This window comes from Ornithorhynchus anatinus, chromosome 4, assembly GCF_004115215.2.
Source record: "Ornithorhynchus anatinus isolate Pmale09 chromosome 4, mOrnAna1.pri.v4, whole genome shotgun sequence".
Taxonomy (NCBI): Eukaryota; Metazoa; Chordata; class Mammalia; order Monotremata; family Ornithorhynchidae; genus Ornithorhynchus; species Ornithorhynchus anatinus.
In genome coordinates this window covers 32146014-32171880 of record NC_041731.1, presented here as the reverse complement: position 1 = coordinate 32171880, position 25867 = coordinate 32146014, and the positions used below count along the sequence as shown (strand labels likewise).

Genomic DNA, 25867 nt, shown 5'->3' with positions numbered 1-25867 from the left:
AGAGTGTGAGCCCCACGTGGGGCAACCTCATTACCCTGTAAATCTCCCCCAGCGCTCAGAACGGTGCTTGGCACATAGTAAGGTCTTAACAAATGGCATCACTATCATTATTATTATTCTAAAAGGGGGATGAAGAGTGTGAGCCCCACGTGGGATAACCTCATTACCCTGTAAATCTCCCCCAGCGCTTAGAACGGTGCTTGACACATAGTAAGCGCTTAAATGCCATCACTATCATTCTTATTATTATAAAAGGGGGATGAAGACAGTGAGCCCCACTTGGGATACCCTGTAAATCTCCCCCAGCGCTTAGAACGGTGCTTGACACATAATAAGCGCTTAACAAATGCCATCACTATCATTCTTATTATTAAAAAAGGGGGATGAAGAGTGTGAGCCCCAACCTGATGACCTGGTATCTCCCCCAGCGCTTAGCAAATAGTAAGCGCTTAACAAATGCTATTATTATTGTGGATGTTATGTCTGTGAAAGGAGGGGTGGTGGCCGGCCCCCGGGGGTCGGGCCCGCCCCTCCTCCCGGCGTCCTGGATACGGGCGCCTGGCAACGGGGAGGGGGGCGATGGCGGCCGGGGGTCCGTCCCGGGACAGCCGCCCTCCTGACCCGGGCCTGCCCTCCTTCCCTCCTCTGCCCTCCTCCCCGCAGGCCCCGGACAAGCCGGAGAGGGATCCGGCCGGTCCCGGCCTCTTCCAGACCAGCCTGAGGGTCCAGGCGACCGGGACCCCAGCCCCCAGGGAGCAGAAATTCTCGGAAGACATCGTGCTGAACAAGATCAACGACCAGTGAGTGGGCCAGGGTGCCCCCGACCCCTTCCGCTTTGGGGCACAACAATAATAATTATGCTATTTAATTGCTCTAAGCTCAGGGGTAGATACAAGGATGTCCCACATAATAATAATAATGTTGGTATTTGTAAAGCGCTTACTATGGGCAGATCACTGTTCTAAGCGCTGGGGTAGATACAGGGTCATCAGGTGAGGCTCACAGTCTTCATCCCCATTTTACAGATGAGGGAACTGAGGCACAGAGAAGTGACTTGCCCACAGTCACACAGCTGACAAGTGGCAGAGCCGGGATTCGAATCCATGACCTCTGACTCCCAAGCCCGGGCTCTTTCCACTGAGCCACGCTGCTTCTCTACATGGGGGTCACAGTCTTAATCCCCGTTTTACAGATGAGGTAGTTGAGGTCCAGAGAAGTGAAGTGACTTGCCCAAGGCCACACAGCAGACGGGTGGTGGAGCCGGGATTAGAACCCACGCCCTCTGACGCCCACGCCCGGGCTCTTGCCACTAGGCTATGCCGCTTCTCTGCCCCTGACACCGTGCCCCCCGCCGTTGGTCATCGTGTCCCCAGGTGCCCCTCACCTGAGCCCAGGTACCCAGCTCTCTTTTTCTGCCCAGCTTCCCCTGGCCAACCACCCTCCATTCCACAGAGTAACCCCTTGGCTACCTCTTCTCCCACCCCTCGGTGCCAACTGCTAATTTTAAAGAGAGGGGTGAATTTGGGGTGGGGCTCAGAGGGGGGCAGAAAAGCCCTTGCCCGGGCCCTAAGGGGGACACAAAAATCTTCAGTTGGTCTTGGAGGACCCTTGGAGAGAGCAAACCACTCCACCCTGGTCTCAGTGACAAACAGTGGGATTTAAGGAGCACCATAGAGTGCACTGGAAGCAGGCGGTGCCTTCCCTGCTCTTGAGCATTTATATTTTTTGGGATGAAATAGCTGAATAAGTGAGTAAATAAACAAATACATTTATAAAAATGCAAATAAAAATATTCACATGCGTATAAGTGCCGGCATTTCCCTCTGCTCCTCTCCCTCTCCCTTCCCATCCCCTCAGCACTGTCGTCTGCTCAACTGTATATATTTTCATTACCCTATTTATTTTATTAATGAAATGTACATCCCCTTGATTCTATTTAGTTGCCATTGTTTTTACGAGATGTTCTTCCCCTCGACTCTATTTATTGCCATCGTTCTTGTCTGTCCGTCTCCCCCGATTAGACTGTAAGCCCGTCAAACGGCAGGGACTGTCTCTATCTGTTGCCAACCTGTTCATTCCAAGCGCTTAGTACAGTGCTCTGCACCTAGTAAGCGCTCAATAAATAGTATTGAATGAATGAATGAATGAGGATGGGAATACATTAATCATTTGTATTTATTGAGTGCTTAGTATGTTCAGAGGATTGTACGAAGTGCTTGGGAGAGTACAGTACACCAGAGTTAGCTGTCACGTTCCCTGCCCATAACGAGTTTACAGTCTAGAGGACATTATTCACTGCCGTGGATGGTTGCTGGGTTGATGTGACTGGGATTAATCAGGGAAGGCTTTCTGGAGGAGGTAAAATTTTGGGAGGGCTTCAAAGAGAGCTAGAACTGTGGCCTGGCAGAATTGAGGTGGAGGTGTCTTAGGCTTGAGGAACAGAATGAGTGAGGCCGTTAGAAGGGGAGCTTGGTGGGGAGTGAAGTGAAGGTCCTCGAGGGCAGGGACCAGGGATTTTGCCTTTAGAGAACTCTCCTGGTGCCATCTTGGCAGCTCGACTTCCAGCCAAGAGAGGACTGGCATTTAGGAGGCAGGGGCAGAAAAGGGCAGTGTCCTGTCCCAGCTCGAGGATGAGGCGCTGTGGGGTTTCCAAGTCAGAGCAGCTCCTCAACCCCAACTAACACAGACCACCCCTCTTTCTCACCTTCAAAGCCTTAGTAAAATCCCATCTCCTACAAGAGGCCTTCCAACTAAGCTCTCACTTCCCCTCTTCCCTCACCCTTCTGCATTGCCCTTACAGTTGGCTTCGAACACTTTATTCTACCCCCAACCCCACAGTACTTATGTACAGAGCTGTAATCAATCATATTTATCGAGCGCTTACTTGGTTCAGAGCCTTGTACTAAGCGCTTGGGAGAGTACAATATGAGACACATTCCCTGCCCACGCTGAGTCCAGCTGCAATTTATTTTAATGTCTGTCTCCCCCTCTAGACTGTGAGCTCCTTGTGGGCAGGGAACTTGTCTACCTACTCTAGTATAATGTACTCTCCTAAATCTTTTGTACAGGGCTCTGCACATGGTAAGCACTCAATAAATATGATGGATTGATTGACTAACACCTCCACCTCAGACTACAGGCTGAAGACTCTTTGGGGAGACGGGTCACCAGCTTGAATCTCCACCTACTCTGGAGACGGGTCACCAGCTTGAATCTCCACCTACTCTGGGGCCCGAGGCCGGAGGAGCCTGCTACCTGGTTTTGAAGCCCCCCTGAGGCAAGAGGAACCCCAGCAGATTTTGGAACTGGGTTTTATAAAATGGTATTTGTTAATCAGTTGTATTTACTTTGTGCAGAACACTATACTGAGCTCTTGGGAGAGTACAGTGTAATAGAGTTGGCACACATGTTCCCTGCCCAAATCAAACTTACGGTCTAGAGACTGGTTAAGTGCTCGCTGTGTTTCAAACACCGTTCTAAGCTCTGGGGTGGATACAAGTTAATTAGGTTGGACACAGTCCCTGTCCTGTGTGGGGCTCGCAGTCTAAGTAGGAGGGAGGACAGACATCCCCATTTTACAGTTGAGGAAACTGAGGCCCAGATAAGTGACTAACCCAGCTCAAGCAACAAGCAATCGGCAGAGCTAGGATTAGAACCGAGGTCCTTCTGATTTCCAGACTCATGGTCCTTTCACCCTGCTTCTCCCTGGAGATCCCAGCTGCCATCTTGGGGCGGGGGGGCAATTTCTCCTTTCCTTCAGGCCAAGGGCAGGTTGCAGCCCCACCCAAAGGGTCCCTGGCCCTCCATGGACCTGGTGACCCTGATCAGGGACCCCCATGAGCAAGGCGACTGGAGACACACGCCCCCTCCCCCTGCACCTCCTCCTTTTCATGCAGCTCTGACAGGTAGACTAGACAGAGCTGTCCACCCCGCCCAAAAAGCTTTTATCTCGGTCCCCACAGTCCAAACTCTGTGGCTGACAACAGAGGAATAATTATGAGGCACTGAACCCTGTGGTAAGGGCTAGGGTAGTTACAAGATAGATTGGACACAGCCCCTGTTCCCCACAGGATTCACACTTTTAAAGGTAGAGAGAGAGCAGGAATCTTATCCTCAGGAAACCGAGGCCTAGAGAGGTTAGGTGGCTAGCCCCAGATCACACAGCAGGCCAGTGACAAAAACAGGGATTAGAAGCCAGGTCTTCTGACTCCCAGTCCCATGCCCTTTCCATCAGACCAGGCTGCCTCTCCATCACTACCCTAAATTGCTCCCTACTTAGACTTGAGCTCTGTTATGTTGCTATATTGCACTCTCGCAAGCACTTAGTACAGTGCTCTGCACACAGTAAACACTCAATAAATGGCACTGATTGATTGATTCTTCCCTTAGCTATAAGCAGGGGCGGGACCACCTGGCCAGTGAGGAGTGGGAGAGCGCCATACTGTGTTTCTCCAAAGCCATCAACTTCAAGCCCCTGCCGGTATGGAGGTCCCGGGGTCGGTCAGGGTCTCCTCAGCTCGCTTTGCTCCGTAGGGGTCGGGGCAACACCGTGAGGAAGCCCGAGCTCCGGATTTCTTCCGGGGACGGCAGTTCGCTCCATCTTCTGGGCCCCTGAGGGCGGGCATCGGAGTGGGCGGCGGGGTGCTCGCCACAGGGTGAGGCTGGGGGCTCTCCCAGGTGTTCTTCCTGAAGCGGGCCGAAGCTTACATCCGACTGTGCGACTTCGGCTCGGCCACCCAGAACCTGCGCAAGGCCTGGACCCTGGGTGCTCGCCACAAGAAGAATCTGCTGCGGCTCACCTTCATCCTCTACTTGCAGGTCAGGGCTTGCGGCTCCCCTGTCAGTGTGTCTCCTCCCCCCGATCCCCTGTCCCCCCTTCCTGGGCCCCGCCAGCCCTCCCCCCCCCAAATACTCTCTCTCCGTGACTTGGTCAGCCTTGCACCCCACAAGGTGGATGGCGGAGAGAGGCAGCGGCAAGGGAGAGGAAGAGAAAGGAGTACAGGGCGGGGGGCATGGCTGGGAATTGGGGCCGCTCCTTCTCCATGACTGACAGACCACTGTGGAAAGACCCCGGGCCTGGGAGTCAGAGATTGTGAGTTCTATCCCGGCTCCGCCACTTCTCTTTGTGTGACCTTGGGCAAGCCACTTCACTTCTCTGTGCCTCAGTTAGCTCATCTGTAAAAATGGGGTTTAAGAGTGTGAGCCCCATGTGGGACAGGGACTGTGTCCAACCCGATTGCCTTGTATCTACCCCAATGCTTAGAACAGTGCTTGTCACATAGTAAGTGCTTAACAAACACCACAATTATTATTATTATTATTACTATTATTCAATTCTATTTATTGAGCACTTACTGTGTGCAGAGCACTGTACTGAGCGCCCGGGAGAATACAATACAATGTTGTATTGTACTGATTCCAACATTATTACTGTCTCTGGGTCTGTCACCGGCACCCCACCGTTTCCCGCTCCGGCTTCCCCTCACCGGGCTCCCGGGGCCGGAGCTGCCCACGGTCAGGGCTGGATCTTCTTTCCCTTCCCGGCTCCCTCCATGCAGGGCCAGTGTCTCTATGAGCTGGAGTCTTACCTGGAAGCCCTGGAGCTGTTCACCCAGGCCAGGGAGCTACAGCCCCGCAATGTCCTTTACCTCATGTGCAGGTGATGCCTTGGCTGCCTGGGGGCGGGGGGCGGGGGGGGGGAGGCGGGGGAGGGGGAGGAGACCAGGCCGTTGGCCATCTCTCCCCGCTGGTCCCTCACCCCGTGCTCTCCCCATCCCACCCGGCTCCAGCGTCACCTGCCTGTGCAGGCTGAACCACCACAAGAACTGTCTCACCCTGGTCAGTAAGGAGCTGAAGACCAACACCCACAACCCGGACCTCTACATCCTCCGCGCCCGCCTCTATAACCACTTTGCCCAGGTATGCCCTGCTGCCCACCGACTGCCCCGGCCCCTGCCAGCTCCGGCATCCATCCTGGGGTGCCCTGCCCTGCCCACCAGGATTCCCCAACCCATCAGTCTCTTCTTCTGATGATGATGATGATTAATATTAAAAATTTCTGGATTTTGTTAAGCAAGTACTTTTTTTTCCCATGGTATTTAAGTGCTTACTGCATGTCAAACCGTGTTCTAAGCACTGGGGTAGGTGCAAGCTAATCAGATCCATCACAGTCCGTGTCTTACCTAGGGCTCGCGGTCTCAATGCCCATTTTACAGATGAGGGAACTGAGGCACACAGAAGCTAACTGACTTGCCCAAGGTCACCCAGCATGGAAGTGATGGAGCTGGGATTAGAACCCAGGTCCTTCCGACTCCCAGGACCACTCTCTAGTCACTAGGCCAGGCTGCTTGGTACTCTGTGCCAAGCACTGTACTAAGCCCTGGGCTAGGTAGAAGATAAGTAGGTCTGACACAGTCTCCTCATTAACTAATCAGTTGTCTTTATTGAGCGTTTACTGTGTGCAGAGCGCTACATTAAGTGCTTGGGAGGGTACATTATAAAAGTGTCTGTAGACATGCTCCCTCCCCACAAGGAGTCTAGGGACCAAGCCCTTATAGCACTCACCGTCTAAGGGAGAGAGAGAACAGTTATGAATCCAGTCCTCCCACTCCCACTTTCCCTCGCATGGTCACTAGAAGCGAAGTTTTGCACGCTTGTTATGGGCAGGAACTGTGGCCTAGTGGACAGAGCGTGGGCCTGGGAGACAGAAGAACCTGGGTTCTAATCCTGCCTCTTCCACCTGTCTGCTGTGTGACCCTGGGAAAGTCACGTAACTTCTCTGTGCCTCCTTTAGCTCGTCTGTAAAATGGGGATTAAGACTGTGCCCCATGTGGGACAGGGATTGTGTTCAATCTGATTAATTTGTATCTACCCCAGAGTTTAGAACAGTGCTCGGCACATAGTAAGTGCTTAACAAGTACCATGATTGTGATTATGTCCGCTCACCCTGTTGCACTGAACTCTCCCAAGTGCTTAGTACATATAGCACACAGAGTAAGTGCTCAATAAATACGATCGAGAGACAGGGCCGTTGGATGGTCCAGCCCTAACCGCAAGGATGGAAGCCAACCAGCTCACAGTTGCTCCATGTTGCCCGACGCCTCTGTGGGAGGCAGAACTGTGGGGGCTGGCTGGGTCCGGGGACCAGTCGAGGAATGGGGGCTTGCAGAGTCTTATCGTTCATGTTTTCTCTCATTCTCTCCCTGCCCCTCATTTCTGAAGTGAATCCCTTAATCACTTCCATTTCCTCCTCTGAGAGCCTGGGCTTTAATAGCTCCAGGCAAGTTATGTGAAACATCCCTGAGCACATCGAGTTCAAATTCCGGCTCCTCCGCTTGTCAGCTGTGTGACTTCGGGCAAGTCACTTAACTTCTCTGTGCCTCGGTTACCTCATCTGTAAAATGGGGATTAAGACTGTGAGCCCCACGTGGGACAAGCTGATTTCCTTGAATCCTTCGCAGCGCTTAGAAAGGTGCTTTGCACATAGTAAGTGCTTAACAAATGTCATTATTATTATTATTGTTATTCAAGACGCCTTCCTCAACTAAAGCCCCCCATTTCCTCTTCTCCCATTCCCTTCTGGGTCACCATTGCATTAATCCCGACTCTGCCACCTGTCTGCTGTGTGACCTTGGGCAAGTCACTTTACTTCTCTGTGCCTTAGTCACCTCATCTATAAAATGGGCACTGAGACTGTGAGCCTGTTGCGGGACGGGGACTGTGTCCAACCCAATTACCTTGTATCTACTTCAGTGCTTAGTACAGTGCCTGGCACATAGTAAGTGGTTAATAATAACAATACTTACGGTACTTGTTGAGCGCTTACTTTGTGCCAACCACCGTCCTAAGCGTAGCTTACAAATACCACCATTATCATTATTATTGTTATTATTATGAATGCTATTAGCAAAGTTGATGGGAACACTAGAGCCGTGTGAAGGGAAAAGCTCAAGCGAGTGGGCTGGGGCAGCAGTCCCACAGTTCATCTCTCGTTTGCAGGTGACACTGTGTTACCAGGACATCCACAAGGCCCTAGCCCTAGAGCACCAGCACCCGGAAGCCCACAACCTGCTGAAGAAGCTGGTAGGGCAGGCCCAGAAAGCCCGGGAAGAAGCGGTCAGGCTGGCCTTGAAGGGCAACCTGCGGGATTCGCTGCTGCGGATCCACTGGGCTATCGAGAACAGCCCGCTGGACCCCAGCTACTTTTTGTTCAGGTCTGTACTCTGGGAAGTGGATACTGGGGCTGGCAGCAGGGGCAGTCCCGATCCTGGACCCCCCCGGCCCCACCATGGTGCACTTTGGGGGGCTCTGGGTGGGCTGCGCCTCAGTCTGCCCGGACCCCCATAAAGGCTTGCGAGCCAAGAGGTGGGGGACAGAGACAGTGAATCTTCCTCCCTTTAGAGAGACCAGCTGCATGGACTCTGGGATGATGTGAGCTCATAACGGTCAGGGCGCGGGTCTATTTACTGTTATATTGTACTCTCCCAAATGCTTAGTACAGTGCCCTTCACACAGTAAGTGCTCAATAAATACGATTGAGTGATTGATTGTATTTATTGAGTGCTTCGTGTTCAATTTCACAGACGCATTATCTGCTCACAAGGGTTTTACAGTCTAGATGGTCCAGACCCTGAAAAGAACAAGAGAACAAATGTCACCATCTTCTCAGAACTATCCCCTCTGCCCTCCAGCTGAATGATTGTGGTATTTGATGACTGTGGTATTTGTTAAGTGCTTACTGTCAGGCACCATACTAAGCGCTTGGGCAGATATAAGATAATTGGGTTGAACACAGTCCCTGTTCCACATAGAGTTCATATTCTAATCCTCATTTTCCAGATGAGGGAACTGAAGCACAGAGAAGTGAAGTGACTTGCCCAAGGTCACACAGCAGACAGGTGGCAGAGTCAGGATTAGAACCCAGGACCTTCTGACTCCCAGCCCCATGCTCTATCCCCTACGCCAGGCTGGATCTATCCCAGATCTGCCCTGACTTGTCCCTCCTTCCCTCCCCCTTCCCTAAGTTGACCAAAGTAATAAACTCACTTGTTTACTCTGTGATCTTGGGCAAGACACTTCTCTTTGCCTCAGTTACCCCCATCTGGAAAATAGGGATTAAGACCATGGGCCCCAAATGGCGCAAAAACTATGTCCAGCCTGATTAACTTTATCTAGCCCAGCGCTGAGAACAGTGCCTGACACATAGTAAGAGCTTAACAAATACTCTAAAAAAATAACAGACAAGCACATAAATATTGAGAGGGTGGGTGGGGAGGGGAAGACAGAAGGGATCAGTTGGGAAATGGTTTCCACAGGATGTGGCTTTTTAGGGGGCTTGGCAAGTGCAGAGAGGGGATACAGATGTGAGCTGGGAGAGCAGGTAGGCAGGAAAGAAGGTAGGAAGGCATCTAGGTTCAGTTAAAGACCGTCTTGGCGGGAGCGAAGGGTGCGAGCTGGGCTATGGTGGGAGGAAAACCCTGACTCTGCCACTTGTCTGCTGGGTGACTTTAGGCAAGTCACTTCACATCTCTGCACCTCAGTGACCTCATCTGTAACATGAGGATTAAGGCCGTGAGCCCGATAGGGGACAAGAGACTATGTCCAACCTGAATTAATTGGATTCACTCTAATGCTTAGTACAGTGAGTGTCACACATAAGTGCTTAACAAATACCACAGTTATTATTACTATTGTTAGAAGAGAGGCAGGAGGTGGAGAGCCTTGACGCTAGCGGTCTAGGGTTTCTGTCTTATGCAAGGAGCAACAGGGAGCCTCTGGAGATGTTTGGCTGGGGGAGGACGGGTGGATGGAAATGGTCGCGGGGGCTTCCTTCGCTGAGCCTCTCCCGTGGCTGTTTGAACACTGTGTCCCCTGCTTCTCCCCTCCCTTCCTCTCCCCTCTAAGTTGAGGTGCTTCCCTCCCCCCTCTTTCCAGAGGCACCTTGTACCGGCGGCTCAAGGACTTCCAGGCGGCCATCTGTGACTTCCACATGGTCCTGGACCTGATCCAGGAGTGGAAAGGCAAGGGGCCTGAGGTTCTGGCCCAGACGCAGAGGCAACTGCTCCTCTCCTACAACGACTTCGCTGTCCACTGCTACAGCAAGGGCTTCTACCGGGAGGCCATCCTTCTTCTGAACAAGGCCATCAAGGGGGAGACGACCGAGAAGGGGCTCTACCTCAACCGGGGAGGTGAACCAGGAGGCTCCGGGGACCTGTGAAGGAGGCAGGGCTGCCCCTGCGCAAGGCTGGAAGGGGAGGGGTCACAGAGAAGCAGTGGGGCCTAGTGGACACAGCACGGGCCTGGGGGTCGGAAGGACCTGGGTTCTAATCCCGGCTCCGCCACTTGTCTGCTGTGTGATCTTAGCCAAGTCACTTCACTTTTCTGGACCTCAGTTACCTCCTCTGTAAAATGAGGATTAACATTATGAGTCCCATGTGGAACAGGGACTGTGTCCGACCTGATTACCTTGGGTCTATCTCAGTTGCTTAGAGCAGTGTCTGACACATAGTAAGCGCTTAACAAATACTGAAAAAAAAAAAAAGATCATCTACTCCAGCCTCATGCCTCCACATAGGCCCACCCCAAACCTTCCTGGGGAAATGACTGTCTCTCGTTTTCTCAAAGTTGCAACAAGTCCAGTCCTCCTCTATTAGCATGGCCCAGTTTGTCCTTCACTTGTGCCTCTAGGAAGTTCCCCTTTAGGTCTGACCTAAGTCTCTCTTGCTACAATGGCGACCCAGTCACCCAACTGGAAGATGGAAAACAGTAGGCCAGAGCTCTCTTCAAAACCCTCTAGGCTGAAAGCTTATTGTGGGCAGGGAATGTTTCTCTTTATTGTTAAATTGTACTCTCACAAGCGCTTAGTACAGTAAGCGCTCAATAATGTGATCGAATGAGTGATTGAATGAACGGAGGCCATATTCGATGGGCTGTGGGCCCAAGCAAGCAGGGGGCAGAGAGGGAGCCTTGGCTAAGGGGAAGATTGGGGGGGCATCCGGTAACTGCTGCTCTTCCAAGGCCCCTCCTCTTCTTCCCCCCGCCTTCTCCAGATTGCTTCTTCCAGCTTGGGGAGCTGAACTTGGCCCTCGCTGACTACCAGCAGGCGCTGGAACTGAGCCCGACAGATCAGGGCGTCCATGTCCGCTTGGGGATGTTGCAGAACAGAATGGGCCTCCAGGAACAGCAGAGGAGGTGTGTATATGTGTGTGTGGGTGTGTGCGCGGGGTCGGGATTCCTCCCATAGCAAGAAAGCATCTCAGGGCCTTGACTCCATGCCAGGGGTCTCTGCCAACCCTCTGCCTGCCTGCGGCTCTAGGATCAGGATCACCGTCACTCTCAGCATCAGCAACCCTGCTGTTGGAGCTTCCCGGACCGGACACTTGGGAAACACACAATTGGGGTTCAAGACATGGTCCTTGCCTTTGAGGAACTTACAGTCTAGGGAAGCACTGGGCTCTCGGAAGCTTACAGAATACAAGACAAGGTCTCCGCTCTCAAGGAACTTATAAATCTGTTGAAGCACTGGACTCTTGGAAGCCACTGTTAGAGGACAGGATATGGTCCCTGCCCCCTAGGAGTTTATAATCTAAGAAAGCCCACAATTCAAATACAAGACATGGTCCCTGCTCTGGAGGAGCTTATAATCATTTGGGGGAAATAATAGACAGAAATTGATGACTGTACTTCAGCTAAAAGTGAGAGAATAGTTAGAAATATCACACTGAACTGAATACGCAAATGAATGAATAAATCTCTTAGTGCCGAGAGGTTTGGTGGGATGGGCTGATGGAGGAGGTAGGGACAGATCTGGGAATGCCTCCTGGAGGAGGTGACTCAGGGAGGGAAGGGCTCTGGTTTGGCAAAGCTGTGGGGGAAGGAGGAAAGATCCAGACTACTGTGTTTGCCATCTCCTCCTTCCCTCTCTACCTGGTCACCAATCTCTCCCCTCAACAAGCATCTGATCCCCAGCCCCTGCTCCTTTCATAGATTGGCTCCCTCTTTTTTATGGTATTTAAGTGCTTATTACATGCCAAATTCTGCACTAGTGCTGGAGTGGATACCGGCTAATCAGGGTGGACACAGTCCATGTCCCACATGGGGCTCACCGTCTTAATCCCCATTTTATAGTTGTGGGAACTGAGGCACAGAGAAGTTGTGACTTCCCCAAGGTCACCCTGCAGACAAATGGTGGAGCAGGGATTAGAACCCAGGTCCTCTGACTCCATGCTCTTTCCATTAGGCCATGGTGCTTCTCTCTTACCCAGATTGTGAGCCCATTGTTGGTAGAGGTTGTTTCTATCTGTTGCCAAATTGTACTTCCCAAGCGCTTAGTACAGTGTTCTACACACAGTAAGTGCTCAATAAATATGATTGAATGAATAATCCTTCATCAAAGCCATATCCCTCACTTGCAATGCCCACCCCCCACGCACCTTTTTTTTTTTCCTTAAAACCAGATTCATTCCCTATCTCCAAATTGAACAAACATCCTCTCTTCTAGGAAGCCCTCCTAGACTAGCCCATTCCTGGCTCTGATTGCTCCCATGACCCTGTGGCGTTTGTCTCTCTGTAGAGTATTTCTCGAGTTTTTTTTATGCACACTTAAAACCTTTCACTTTAAAACCTTTCACGAGATTTTTTTATGTTTTTATGTCTGCCACGTGTGTTCCATGCTTATTTCTACACTTGTCTGTTGACTGGTGTTTGATCTCTCTCCCTGATTGGAATGGAAGCTCCTTGGGGAGCCGGGGACCAGCCCAGAGAACCATCCTCCCCACCCCACAGCTCCTTGTACCACTCCCCACCTTACCGGGCTCAAAGAACACCAAGATCTGCTCGCTGTAAATCATTCCGGTTCCGTACCCCGCCCCCACTCCCGTGTGTCCCCTGGACCCCTGCAACATCCTCAGGAAAGCCAAGTGCAAAAGGAATAGAGAGGATAAGCAGAATAGATTCAATTTCTGGTCGCCCCACTGCCTGATTTCTTTTAGGGACCTCCCCCCTGCCCCTGCATTCCCTTAGGCCACCCTCGTTTCTCTGGTGCCTGGGGCTAGAGCTTATTTTCCCGGTTGGGTCAGGGTGCCATGACCTGTCCCGTCCCTCCAGGCATTTCGGCAAGGCAGAGGTCCACTTCTCCTCAGCCATCGAGCACAACCCCGAGCGGGCCAACTACTACTCCACCGAGCCAAGATCCGCCTGCTGCTGCAGGACATCGCCGGGGCCCGCCAGGACACTGCCGTCGTGCTGCTGCTCGACCCCAACCTCCCACAGGTGGGTCTGTCTGCGCCCCTTCCCCCGGCCCAGGAGGACCGCCCTCCTCCCCGCCCCCAGCCTGGCCAGGGGCCTGGCCACGGGCTGGATCCAGGGTGCTCACCAATGACACTCCGGTGAAGCGGACAGCAATAAGTTGGTGTTGGAGGAGGAAAGTGTGTGGGCTGGCTGTAGTAAGAGAGCAACAGGAATAGGTAGGGGAGAGCTGATTGAGTATCTTAAAGCCAGTGGTGATGAGTTCCTACTGATGCAGGGGTGGATGGGCAACCACTGGAAGCTCTTGAGGAGTGGGGAGCTGTGGACTGAACTGTTTTTTAGGAAAATGGTCCAGGCAGCGCAGTAGGGGGAAACTGGAAGTGGAGACTCCAGACTGACTGATGCAGTAGTTGAGGTGGGGAATTATTCATTCATCCATTCATTCATTCAATAGTATTTATTGAGTGCTTACGGTGTGCAGAGCACTGTACTAAGTGCTTGGAATGTACAATTCGGCAACAGATAGAGACAATCCCTGCCCAGTGACGGGCTCACAGTCTAATTGGGGGAGACAGACGCCAGAGCAAAACGGAACAAAAACAAGACATTATCCTGATAAATAGAATCAAGGGGATATACACCTCATTAACAAAATAAATAGGGTAATAAATAATATGTACAAAAGAACACAGTGCTGGGGGGCGGAGGAGAAGGGGATGGAATGGGAAGGGGAGCGGAGGGGTAGCAGAGGGAAAGGGGGCTCAGCTGAGGGGAGGTGAAAGGGGAAGGGGGAGGAACAGAGGGTGGAGAGGGAGCAGAGGAAAAAGGGGGGAGCTCAGTCTGGGAAGGCCTCTTGGAGGAGGTGAGCTCTCAGTAGGGCTTTGAAGAGGGGAAGAGAGTTAGTTTGGTGGAGGTGAGGAGGGAGGGCATTCCAGGACAGCGGGAGGACGTTGGCCAGGGGTGGTTGGCGGGACAGGCATGAATGGGGGACGGTGAGGAGGTGAGTGGCAGAGGAGCAGAGTGTAAGGGGTGGGCAGTAGAAAGAGAGAAGGGAGGTGATGTAGGAGGGGGCAAGGGCATGGAGAGCTTTGAAGCCAAGAGTGAGGAGTTTTTGTTTCACGTGGAGGTTGATAGGCAACCACTGAAGGGTTTTGAGGAGGGGATTGACATGCCCAGAGAGAAGCAGCATGGCTAGAGAAGCAGCCGTGGCTCAGCGGAAAGAGCCCGGGCTTGGGAGTCAGAGTTCATGAGTTCAAATCCTGGCTCTGCCACTTGTCAGCTGTGTGACTGTGGGCAAGTCACTTAACCTCTTTGTGCCTCAGTTCCTTCATCTGAAAATGGGGATCAACTGTGAGTCTCATGTGGGACAAGCTGATTATGGGACAAGCTGATTACCCTGTATCTACCCCAGCGCTTAGAACAGTGCTCTGCACATAGTAAGCGCTTAACAAATACCAATGTTATTATTTCTGCAGGAAGATGATCTGGGCAGCGGAATGAAGAATAGACTGGAGTGGGGAGAGACAGGAGGAAGGGAGATCAGAGAGAAGGCTGACACAATAATCCAGCCGGGATATTATGAGAGCTTGATGATAAGTCATTTGGACCAGTGTGGTAGCAGTTTGGGTAGAGAGGAAGGGGCTGCTTTTAGCAATGCCGTGAAGGGAGAATCGATAGGATTTGGTGACAGTTTGAATAGGTGGGTTGAATGAGAGTGATGAGTCGAGGATGATGCCAAGATTATGGGCTTGTGAGATGGGGAAGATGATGGTGTTGTTGTACAGCTGTCGTACTGTACTCTAGAGAAGCAGTGGGGCCTAGTGGATAGAGCATGGGCCTGGGAGTCAGAAAGACCTGGGTTCTAATCCTGGCTCCGCCACATCTGCTGAGTGACCTTGGGCAAGTCACTTCTCCATGCCTCAGTTACCTCATCTGTAAAATAAAGATTGACCGCAAACTCCACATGGGACAAGCACTGTGTCTGACCTGATGAACAAATACCATTATTATTATTATTATTACTCTACCAATCACTTAGTACAATGTTCTGCACACAATAAGCACTCAGTAAATACCATCAATTGATTGGCTGTTACAGGGATGGGAAAGTCAGGGGGAGGACAGGGTTTGGTTGGGAAATGGAGGAGTTCTGTTTTGGAAATGTTAAGTTTGAAGTATCGGTGGGACGTCCAGATAGAGATGTCCTGAAGGCGGGAGATATGAGACTGCAGAAAAGGAGAGAGATCAGGGCTGGAGATGTAGATTTAGGAATCGTCAGCATAAAGATGGTAGTTGAAGCCATGGCGGTTCTACAGTGGAGTGGGGAAGGATGGAGAATAGAAGGGGATCCAGAACTGAGTCTTGAGCGGTGATGGGGTGGGAGGCAGAGGAGAAGCCCGCAAAAGAGACTGAGAATGAACAGCTAGAGAAATAGGAGGAGAACCAGGTGAGGACGGTGTCAGTGCAACCAAGGTTGGCTTATATTTCCAGGAGATCAGGGGTAGTGTTGAAGGTAGCTGAGAGGTAGAGGAGGCTTTGGATGGAGTAGAGTCCATTGGATTGGGCAAGAAAGAGATTGTCGGTGACCTTTTAGAGGGCATTTCAGAGGACTAAAGGGGGCAGAGGCCAGATTAGAGGGGGTCAAGGAACGAATTGGAGAAGAGGAAGTAGAGGCAGCAGGTGTTATCAACTCCAGTGCTTAGTACAGTACCTGGCACATAGTAAGTCCTTAAAAAATACCGTGATAAAACCCAAAATGCTTAAGGGGTTTGGAGAGGATTCTTTGGTGAGTGATGGGGCGATAACTGGAGAGAGCTGGGGAGTCAAGGGAGGATTTTTTTAGGATTTCACTGATTTGCACTTTTTGTTCACCTGTCCCTCATCCCCACAGCAAGAACATGTATATCCAAAATTTACTTATTTATATTAATGTCAGTCTCTCCCCCTAGACTGACTGTAAACTTGTTGTGGACAGGGAATTTGTTTATCAACTCTGTTATATTGTGCTCTCCCAAGTGTTTGGTACAGTGTTCTGCACACAGTAATTGCTCAGTAAATACAATTGATTGATTAGAAGGAGCCATTGGAAACTGATCATGAGCCCCCCACTTCAGTCAATCAGTGGAATTTATTGAGCGTTTACTGAGTGCAGTGCAATGTGCTAAGTGCTTGGGAGAGTACAACAGGGTTGGTAGGCATTCTCCCTGCCCTCAAAGAGTTTACATTCTAGAACTGGCATTTTCCCTTCCCAGGTCTGTGGGAACACGGGAGCCGTGTTTGAGCCATGGAACTCGGCAGAGGGAGGCTGGGGGCAGACAGTAAAAATAACAGCAATCGGGGGCTGAACCCATTCCAGGCAAGAGGACGGACCAACTGAAACCAGTCTGTCTGGTAAAATATCGGAACCTGACTGCCCTAGCCAGACTCCTAGCCTGGCTATTGATCTGGTTGTGTTCTCTGTTTCACCCCTACCTTTTTATTTTGCCAGTGGTATTTGCTAAGCCATTACTATTTTCCAGGCACTGTACTAAGCACTGGGGTATTTGTGAGATCATCAGGTACAGTCTGTGTCCCACATGGGACTCAACAGTCTTCGTCCTCATTTTACAGATGAGGTAACTGACGGACAGAGAGATTAAATGACTTGCCCAAGGTTACACAGTGGGCAAATGGTGGAGCTGGGATTAGAACCCAGGTCTTCTGACTCTGAGGTCCGTGCTCTTCCACAAAGCCATGCAGCTTGCCCTTTCTCTCCTGGATATTTGAGGGCCCGAGGGTCTCTCCCCCGAGAGCAGGCTGGGCTCCAGCCCTATTCCTGGATCGTGGTGAGGATGGAGGGCTTGAGTGACCAAGGAAAGCCACTGTGGATGACTCCTCCGGAGGGAGAGCCAGTTTGATCCTGGCTCTGGACTGTAAGCTTGTGGTGGGGAATAATAATAATTAAAGTATTTGCTTACTATGTGCCAGGCACTGTACTAAGCACTGGGATGGATACAAGCAAATAGGGTAAGACACAATCCCTGACCCAGGTGGGGCTCACAGGTAGAGAATGGGTCTACCAACTCTGTTCTATTATACTCTCCCAAGTGGTTGGTAGAGCATTCTGTACACAGTAAGTAGGCAAGGAATGTGTCTACCAACTCTGTTATATTTGCACACAGTAAACACTCAATAAATATGATTGAATGAATTTATAGGGTACTCTCCCAAGCACTTAGTATGGTACTCTGCACACAGTAAAAGCCCAATAAATACAACTGACTGATCGAATGGGGCTTATCCAGGCTGTGGGTAGGCTTCTCTCTCTTTTTTTTTTTTCTCACTTGCAGGGGGAGTAAAATGAACACTGCCCATATTACATTGCAGAAGCAGCAGCAGTTGATGCGGGATGAGTTTGAAAACTAATAAGAACCTTAGGACTGAAATGGATTTATCCCTCGCTCTCCATTAGCACTAGTGATTGAGCGGGAGTTGTACCCAAACGGGCTCATTTCACCTGATTCATTTTCTGTTGTCCCGGCTGGCTAGAGAGCGGGCAGAGTTGCCCACCTTCCTCCCCCTGCCTCGGGACCTGAGGAGCCTGATGGTCGTCTAATCTGCAAGCTCTTTGGGTTCAGGGAATGTGTCTATTGTTCTGTTGTACTCTCCCAGGTGCTTAGCATGGTGCTCCGCACCCAGTAAGCGCTCAGTAAGTTCGATTGAATGAAGTTTGACCCCCGTAGGTGATGCCCATCATGACAAACCTCTTTCCGGGCCAGTCCAAGGAGGAGGTGCTGAGTAGCAAAGCAGCAGATCTGGCCCAAGTCATCCTGAAACGTGTCACTCAGGGCCGCGTGTATCCCGGGCTCACCACCAGCATGCTCAGGTGAGGGGCGGGCTCCCTGGGGACCGTCGATTCGGGTCTTCTGGGGCGCGGCTGTGCTAAGCGTGCTCCCCAGGCCGCTCCCCCGTCCGCAAGGCTTCGGTCTGTCCGCGGCTGATGTGCCGCTCTGTCAGCCCGCCAGCACAGTCCCCCCCAGCTTTTGGGGACTGATGAGGTTGTGAGCAGTAGCCATGGGTGGGTCCCAGCTCAATAAGTGTGGTATTTGTTAAGCGCTTACTGCGTACTAAGCGCTGGGGTACATACAAGATCATCAGGTCTTCCATGGGGCTCGCATTCTAAGTAGGGGAGAGAACAGGTATTGCAGCCGAGGGAACCGAGGCCCAGAAAAGGGAAGTGACTTGCCTAAGGTGACACAGATGACAAGTGGCGGAGCTGGGATTAGAGCCAGGTCCTCTGATTCCCAGGCCCACGCTCTTTTTCACTCAGTCACGATGTTCTCTTTTCCCTCTCCCTTCTGCTTCACCCGACTTGCTCCTTTTATGCATCCCCCCGCCAACCCCGCAGCACTAATGTACATATCTGTGATTTACCTATCTCTATTAATGTCTCCCCCTCTAGACTGTAAACTCACTGTGGGCAGGGAATGTGTCTGTTATATTGCTCTATCGTAGTCTCCCAAGGGCTTAGAACAGTGCTCTGCCCACAGGAAGTGCTTAATAAATACAATTGGCTGATTGACTGCTGCCAACGGCACCAGAGTTCAGCTCCTTCTTGGGCCTAGGCTGCTTTGCCCGATTGGAGGGAAGGAGCGTGCCAGGCCCCACTCACCCCAGAGAGATTGCCCAGTCCCGGGCCCTCAGCTGGGTTCTCTCCATCCAGATCCTAGTTGACGGTGCCCTGGCTCCACAGGAAGCCGTGGCCCCAGAAGACGGAGTACTGGCTTGCCAGACAGCTGAGGGCAGCGGGGCAGCTGAGGGCAGCGGGGCAGCTCCCGGGCCAGGGGGCACAGGTGGAAAAGCAGCCGGGCCAGAGCAGACGGGAGAACCTGGAGCCCCACGCCTTACCCCAAGGGAGCCAACCCTTATCTGCGACAGAGTTGACCAGAGGACAGAGGCACCAGGTGAGGCAGGGCACTGATCACGAGGTCTCGGGTGGGGGACCCTCACTCCTTGCCCCATTTTCTAGCTGTGCACTTGTGGGGAGAATAACCCTTGTGCCCTCTGCCAGGATTAAACAGGCCAAGGGATAAATGGGGGTGGAGATGGGACGCTGCAGAGAATGGGGAAGAGGGGAGGCACGGACGTGAGGCCAGAAAGGAGACCCGAGTGAAGATCTGTGAAGAACGGGGAATGCTGTTTGGGGAGTGGGAGAACTAAGCTATTTGAGGGAAATAGGAGGGATGTTAGAAGGCTCAAGAAGGGTTAAGCGGGTCCCCAAATGATAGACTTCCCCATAGACTATTAGAGGGGAAGGTTAAGGGCATTAGATGGGTGCACTACCTCTTGGTTGAGGACGTATCACGGTGTTGGCGCGAGAGATGGTCCCCTGGGCCGCAGCGACGCTGACCCCAGGGGGGAGTGGTCCGCCTCAGGGCGACGGGCCTCCAGCCCCCATCAGATCCCACCCTTGGTCCTTTCTTATGTTACCCACAGGAAGCAGAGGAGGCTTCGGACGGGAAGGGGCCGTGCGTTTGGCTGGCGTCCTCTGTGGGAGCAGACACGGAGGAGACACCCACAGACTCCATTCCCTCAGAGAAAGAGGGTGAGCCCAGGCCCAAGGGTCTTTTCTGAGGAGAGGGAGTGGGGATGCAGGTGGGGGAGGGGAGGAAGAGCCTCGGCCCTGGCCTGCCCTTAGGCCAGAGGGAACAGCAATTGGAAAAAAAAATGGTATTAAGTGCTTAATATGTATCAAGCACTGTTCTAAGCGCTGGGGTAGATGCACTCTAACGAAGTTGAACCCAATCCCTGTCCCCCATGGGGCTCCCAAACTTGATCCCCATTTTACAGATGAGGTCACTGAGGCATAGAGAAGTGAAGTGACTTGCCCAGGGTTACACAGTAGTCAATTGGCAGGATTAGAATGCATGTCCCGACTACCAGGCCCATCCGCTAGACCTTGCGCAACAGTCCCAAGGCCTGCAGCTAGTTTGGGCTAGGGGCCACTGCCTCCTGACCCTTGTTACCAGCCGTATCCTCCATTGGCCATATCCCCGACTAGATGTATGACTGGGGCATGCATTTTTCTCCTTTGAGCCTCAGTTCCCCTCCCAAACCTGGGGCCAGTGAAGCCCACTTTTCAGAGAAGACTGAAGCCCAGTCAGTCACTCCAGACCGTAAGCTTGTGGAAGGCAAGGAACATATCTACCAACTCCGTTATTTTGAACTCTCCCAAGCTCTCAGTAGATTCGACTGATTGATTGATTGACCAGAGCTGGCTGAGGCCTGAGCACTGGCCCAGGTGCTCGGAGTTCTTGAAGAGACACGGACCAACCCGCTCCACCTTCCTTCCCTTGGCCGTAGGAAGCGTCCATCATCCTCTGACCCCTGAGGGTTTGGGGAAGTCTCCCGGTCTGTGGCCGCAGGGCCTGCGTGGAGCCAGTCAGCAGAGCTTCGCCCGTTGGAGTCCCACACCCAGCTCCTCGGCACAGTCGGACACTTGCTCTAAGGAGGCCTAGGGACCGAGGGGCGACGCATACCGGTCTTACACCAGCGGCTGTCAGGTCCAGGACAGCCTGCCCCTCTCCCACCACCCCTCAGGCCTGAAACCAGGCTGTGTGTCTGGAAGCATGGTGGATGCCCTCCTGAATGCCCGATTCCCACAGAGCCGTCTTGGAACCCCCACCTCGTCCCACCTGCAGGTAGGAGCCCACTGGGCTTCAGGCTCAGGGCCCTCTTTTTATTAATTTTTTTTTGGTAAAGATAAAAGGATTTGAGAACTGGCACTGTGCTGGTGGGTCTCTGTCCTTGGGCACTCGTGATGGGGGAAGTGCCCAGCCCTGGTTTCCGGAAGATGAGGATCCTGCTCCATCCTGGAACCAGCCATAGCTGAGCAGGTCTTCCTAGGCAGCCTGCCCGTTCCCAGCTGTCCACCTCTGCCTGGTGGCCCTCCCCTTGCCGCAGGGAAACCCTGCAGCAGCCACCAGAGCTGTGGAGGAGACCTGGGAAGGAAGAGATGGTGGTGTAGCTGAGGGAGGCGCAGCCCCCGCCGGTGGTGGGGAGAGGCTGGGAAGGAGGAGAGACCCAGAAATAAATACCAGTCTGAGTTTAGCTTAGCAGCTTTGCAGTGTAGCATCCCTGAGAGGCAGTGATTCACAGAACAGCCATAAAGAGGGGGTTGGATTGGGCTCAGATGAAGCCTTTTGGTCTTGGCCCCTGGGGACTGGCTTGGACAGCAGTGGTTGTTCTAGGGCTGGGCCGGGCCGAGATGCCGTCAGAACAGCGGGAGGGCATCCCCGGCCCCTCGTGACCGGGTGGGGCTCTCTGCCCTGGTGGCAGCCACGTCCCGCCTCGCTTGCTTTCGGCGGGCCGGCGGGGCAAAGGGCGAAGCCGCAAGAGGAGGAGGAGCCCCACCCTGGGTCGAGGCGAGTGGGCGTTCCCGTCTGTCAGAGCGGCGGCTCCCCATCCGTGCCTGGCCGTGAGGGTTGAGTTTCGGAGGCCGAGGTTCCTGACCCGGGGCCCCCGGGGTCACATGAAGAAGGGAATGCGGGAGGCCACGGTTTTGCAGCCGTTGGAGGAGAAAAGCTTTTCTTCCTCGGGGAAGTAGGTGATGCTGTCTACGACGGCCTCGATCGTAGGCTCCAGGGGCTCCAAGCCCTGCTGGGCCAGCTCGTTGGCCACGCAGTGCCGCACGTGGTGACGCCGGAGGGGGAGGAAGGGCACCAGCAGGTCGATGAGCTGCTCTTCCAGGATTCCCGACTGCCAGAAGCCATCTGAGAAGGAGGTGTGGGAGCAAGGGAGGGAAGCTGAGTTAGGGAGGCCCACTGTCTCCTTCCTTTCCACACATGCACCCGGCCTCCACCTGGGCTGTGAATGTTCAGGGGCTGTTGGCCATGGTCCGGCCCCACTCTGGACTGGGCTGGTGTCTGTTCTGAACCTGGAGGTCTCCTCGCCCCCAACCCCTTCCTTGCAGCTGGTGGAAGACGAGCCGGCCAGGATTTTGTGCAGCCAACTCGAGAGGGAGGCCGGGAGAGTCAGGGAGCTGGGACTTCTTTTGGTCAGGGGTAGAGGATTGTGTGTGTGTGTGTGTATGCGTGCGTGTGTAATGGACACACCCAGGGCAGAGTGCAGAATGTGTGTATGTGTGTAAGTGAGACACACAGGGCAGGGCAGAGAGGGCAGAATGACACCTCCCCACCATTTCCTGCCTTTCTCCAGGAAAGGAAGGGGTAGCCAGAGCCCTGGGGATCTAAGGGGGAGGGAGGGGTACTCACGGCGAGGGTTGTCCAGGACGGCCTTGGAGATGGCCGGCTCCAGGTCCTGCAGACGGATCTCCTCCCGGTCCTTGCGGAGGCGCCAGTACTCCAGGGCCAGCTGGTTGATCTGTTCCCCTCCGGCATTGCTAGACACCAATGGTGAGAGGAGAGCTCTGGTCAGAGTGCGCGTCGAGGGGATCCCAAAGGGCCCAGACGGGGGCCCGCGTGGGAGAAGGGACTTCTCTGACAAACCCGGATTTACAGCAGCACTTTATTGTGTCGGGGCTTTGCAGGGGTTGGTGGGGACAGCCCCTAGTCCCATCCCCAGCCCCAGGAAAGAGCAGCAGTGATCCAGCTGCCTACAGTCATCACAGATGTAAGCTGCAGAGTGGGGTGGGCTGTGGAAGGGTGGGATGCTGCTATCCCGTTAACCCAAGCACTTATCCTATCCCGACTTGATTTCTGTACTGTTCAGCCTCCTTGCTGACCTCCCTGCCTCCTGTCTTTCCCCACTCCAATCCACACTCCATCAGCTGCCCGGATCATTTTTCTAAAAAAACATTCACACCATGTTTCCCTACTTCTCAAGAAACTCCCATGGTTGCCCATCCACCTCCATATGAAATTAAAAACTCCTCTTCATTGGCTTGAAAACACTTCATCACCTTGCCCACTCTTACCTCACCCCGCTACTCTCCTACTACAACCTAGTCCGCACACACCATTCCTCCAATGCCAACCTTCTCACTGTACCTCCATCTCATCTCTCTCACCACCATCTTGTTGCCCACATCCCACCTCTGGCCTGGAACACCCTCCTTCCTCATATCCGACAGACAATGACTCTCCCCCTTCAAAGCCTTATTGAAGGCACATCTCCAAAAGGCCTTCCCTGACTAAGCCCGTCTTTCCTCTTCTCCCAGTCCCTTCAGTGTCACCCTAACTTGCTCCCTGTATTCATACCCCCCCGGCCAAACAGCACTTCTGTACATATCTATAACTTATTTATTTATTCATATTAATATCTGTCTAGCCCTCTAGACTGTAATCTCTTGGAAGGCAGGGAATGTGTCTGTTCTTTGGTTATACTGTACTCTTCCAAGTGCTCTGCACACAGTACGGTGCTCTGCCCACAATAAGCACTCAATAAATAGGATTGAGTGAAAAGGGTGCCCCCCCGCCAACATGCCCAGAGTGTGTCGAGACCTGATGAAGATGAAGATGGCCTTGCGGTAGTTGGTGCCGAAGAGCACCCAGGAGGGACCCAAGAAAGGGCGCAGGACGTCTATTAGCCCCGGGTGCATCTTGTCCATCTCGTCAAAGAGGAACAGGGAGCGGCCGCAGGCGGTGAGGTTCCCCTGGATCCAGCCCTTCAGGTCCTCCTGCGGGAAAGGCACAGGGCACGGGGAAAGATGACCAAGCCGGGGGACAACAATCAGTCCATCAGTGCTAGTCTATTTTTCTTTTCTTTTCTGGTATTTGTTGAGCACTTATGTGCCAGGTACTGCAGTAAAATGCTAGGATAGATACAAGTTAATTAGGTTGGATGCGTTGTGGGCAGGGAATGTGTCTTATATTTTTGCACTGCACTCTCCCAAATGCTCAGTACTGCGCTCTGCACACGGTAAGCGCTCAATAAATACAGATGTAGTAAGCGCTAGATAAATACCAGTGATAATGTTAGCAAACCCTTAACAGCGAGAAGCAGTGTGGCTTAGTGGAAAGAGCACGGGCTTGGGAGTCAAAGATCGTGGGTTCTATTCCTGGCACCGCCGCTGGTCAGCTGGGTGACTTTGGGCAAGTCACTTAACTTTTCTACGAAAACATTCAAAATGGGGGTTAAGACTTTGAACCCCACTTGGGACAACCTGATAACCTTGTATCTACCCCTGCGCTTGCCACATAGTAATCACTTAAATACCGTCATTATTATTATTATTCTTATTATTAACAAATACCATCGGCAAAAAGAAAAATGCCAACTGAGCATGTAGAGTGGGGGATAAGGCCGTGCCTTAGTTTCCCTTCGGGAAGCACCGTCGGAGCCCGGACTTACCTTGTAGAGGTCGATCCGGTCGGGGTGGGGAAAGTGGACGATGGGGGAGAAGTAGTGGACGTGAGGGCTGCGCATTCCCTCCTGGAAGAGGTAGCGGACGAGCAGGGAGCTGACGTAAGACTTGCCGGTGCCGGTCCAGCCGTGGAAGGACAGCACCAGGGGCTTACTGGGCGCCGGGTCCTGCACAAAGTCCCTTACTGCCTTGGTGACCAGCTGCCGGGCCAGGGGCTGCCCAGCAAGGTGCAGGGCCAGGTCACACTCTAGGCCTGGGGGAAGGAAAGGAGCGGGGGCTCAGGACGCCAGGGTCCTTCTTCCTCCAGGCCCCATGGCCTCCTTGCTCCCCATCTCTTGGGCTTTGGGGGACCCCCGGTTTCCCCATGAGCCCTGTTCCTCATGTCCTGTCCCCGCTTCCTTGATCCTTCGTTCATCCAGTCGTATAGAAGCAGCGTGGCTCAGTTGAAAGAGCACGGGCTTTGGAGTCAGAAGTCATGGGTTCGAATCCCAGCTCTGCCACTTGTCAGCTGTGTGACTGTGGGCAAGTCACTTCTCTGTGCCTCAGTTCCCTCATCTGTCAAATGGGGGCTGTGAGCCCCCACGTGGGACATCCTGAATCCCCTGGGTCTCCCCCAGCGCTTAGAACAGTGCTCGGCACATAGCAGGCGCTTAACCAATACCAACATTGTTAAATACTACCGAATGACGGCATGGGGCTGGGCCCGCAGGCCCCCGCGTGACCCCCGCGTGACCCCGACCCTCCTGCTCACCCTCGAGGTCGGGCCGGAAGTCGCACTCGCAGTAAGTTCGGAAGCTGCAGCTGAGGGAGCGCAAGTCCCAGACGCCTCCGCGCGCCCCCGCCAACCCGGACAGGACCAACAGCATCAGCGGGAAAACGGCGACCCCGCCGGGACCCCGGATCCCCCATTCCATCTCCCACCTCATCCCCCAAACCATCCCCCACCGCCAAGGCCGCCCGCTCTAGGCCCGGGCTCCGCCAACCCCCGCACTACTCCCGCCGCCTCCGGACTACAACCCCCACAATGCACCTCGCCGCCTACAACGCCCAGAAGGCCCCGCGGGCCCGAAGGAGGGCAAGGGTTGGGATGATGAGGAGAGATAGGAGTAATTCATTCCGGCCTATCTATTGAGCGCTTACTATAAGCAGAGCCTTCATTCATTCACTAGCACTTGCAAAGTGCAATTTGGCAACATGTAGAGACAATCTCTACCCAACAAGGGGCTCACGGTCTAGAAGGGGGAGACAGGCAACAAAGCAAATAGACGGGCATCAACTCAACTGGATATATTTCCATTACCCTATTTATTTTGTTAATGA

At 53.1% G+C, this 25867-nt stretch overlaps 2 protein-coding genes across 2 annotated transcripts; one reads left to right on the top strand and one right to left on the bottom strand.

The window, feature by feature from the left end:
• Positions 1-572: 572 nt before the first annotated feature.
• Positions 573-21008, top strand: TTC16 (tetratricopeptide repeat domain 16). The gene is given in 14 exon segments (XM_029063935.2): positions 573-800; positions 4390-4480; positions 4678-4818; positions 5559-5659; positions 5790-5919; positions 7999-8213; positions 9934-10187; positions 11049-11190; positions 13105-13172; positions 13175-13269; positions 17967-18109; positions 18977-19187; positions 19720-19828; positions 20587-21008. Coding segments are annotated over 14 exon segments (2076 nt in total). The 5' UTR covers positions 573-579; the 3' UTR covers positions 20742-21008.
• TOR2A (torsin family 2 member A) lies at positions 20089-25555 on the bottom strand. The gene is made up of 5 exons (XM_029063937.2): positions 25299-25555; positions 24535-24800; positions 23685-23860; positions 22497-22624; positions 20089-21995 (listed from the first exon to the last, which is right to left on the bottom strand). The coding sequence occupies exons 1-5, from the start codon at positions 25483-25485 to the stop codon at positions 21751-21753; spliced, it is 1002 nt and encodes a 333-aa protein (XP_028919770.1). The 5' UTR covers positions 25486-25555; the 3' UTR covers positions 20089-21750.
• Between the last annotated feature and the right edge of the window lie 312 nt (positions 25556-25867).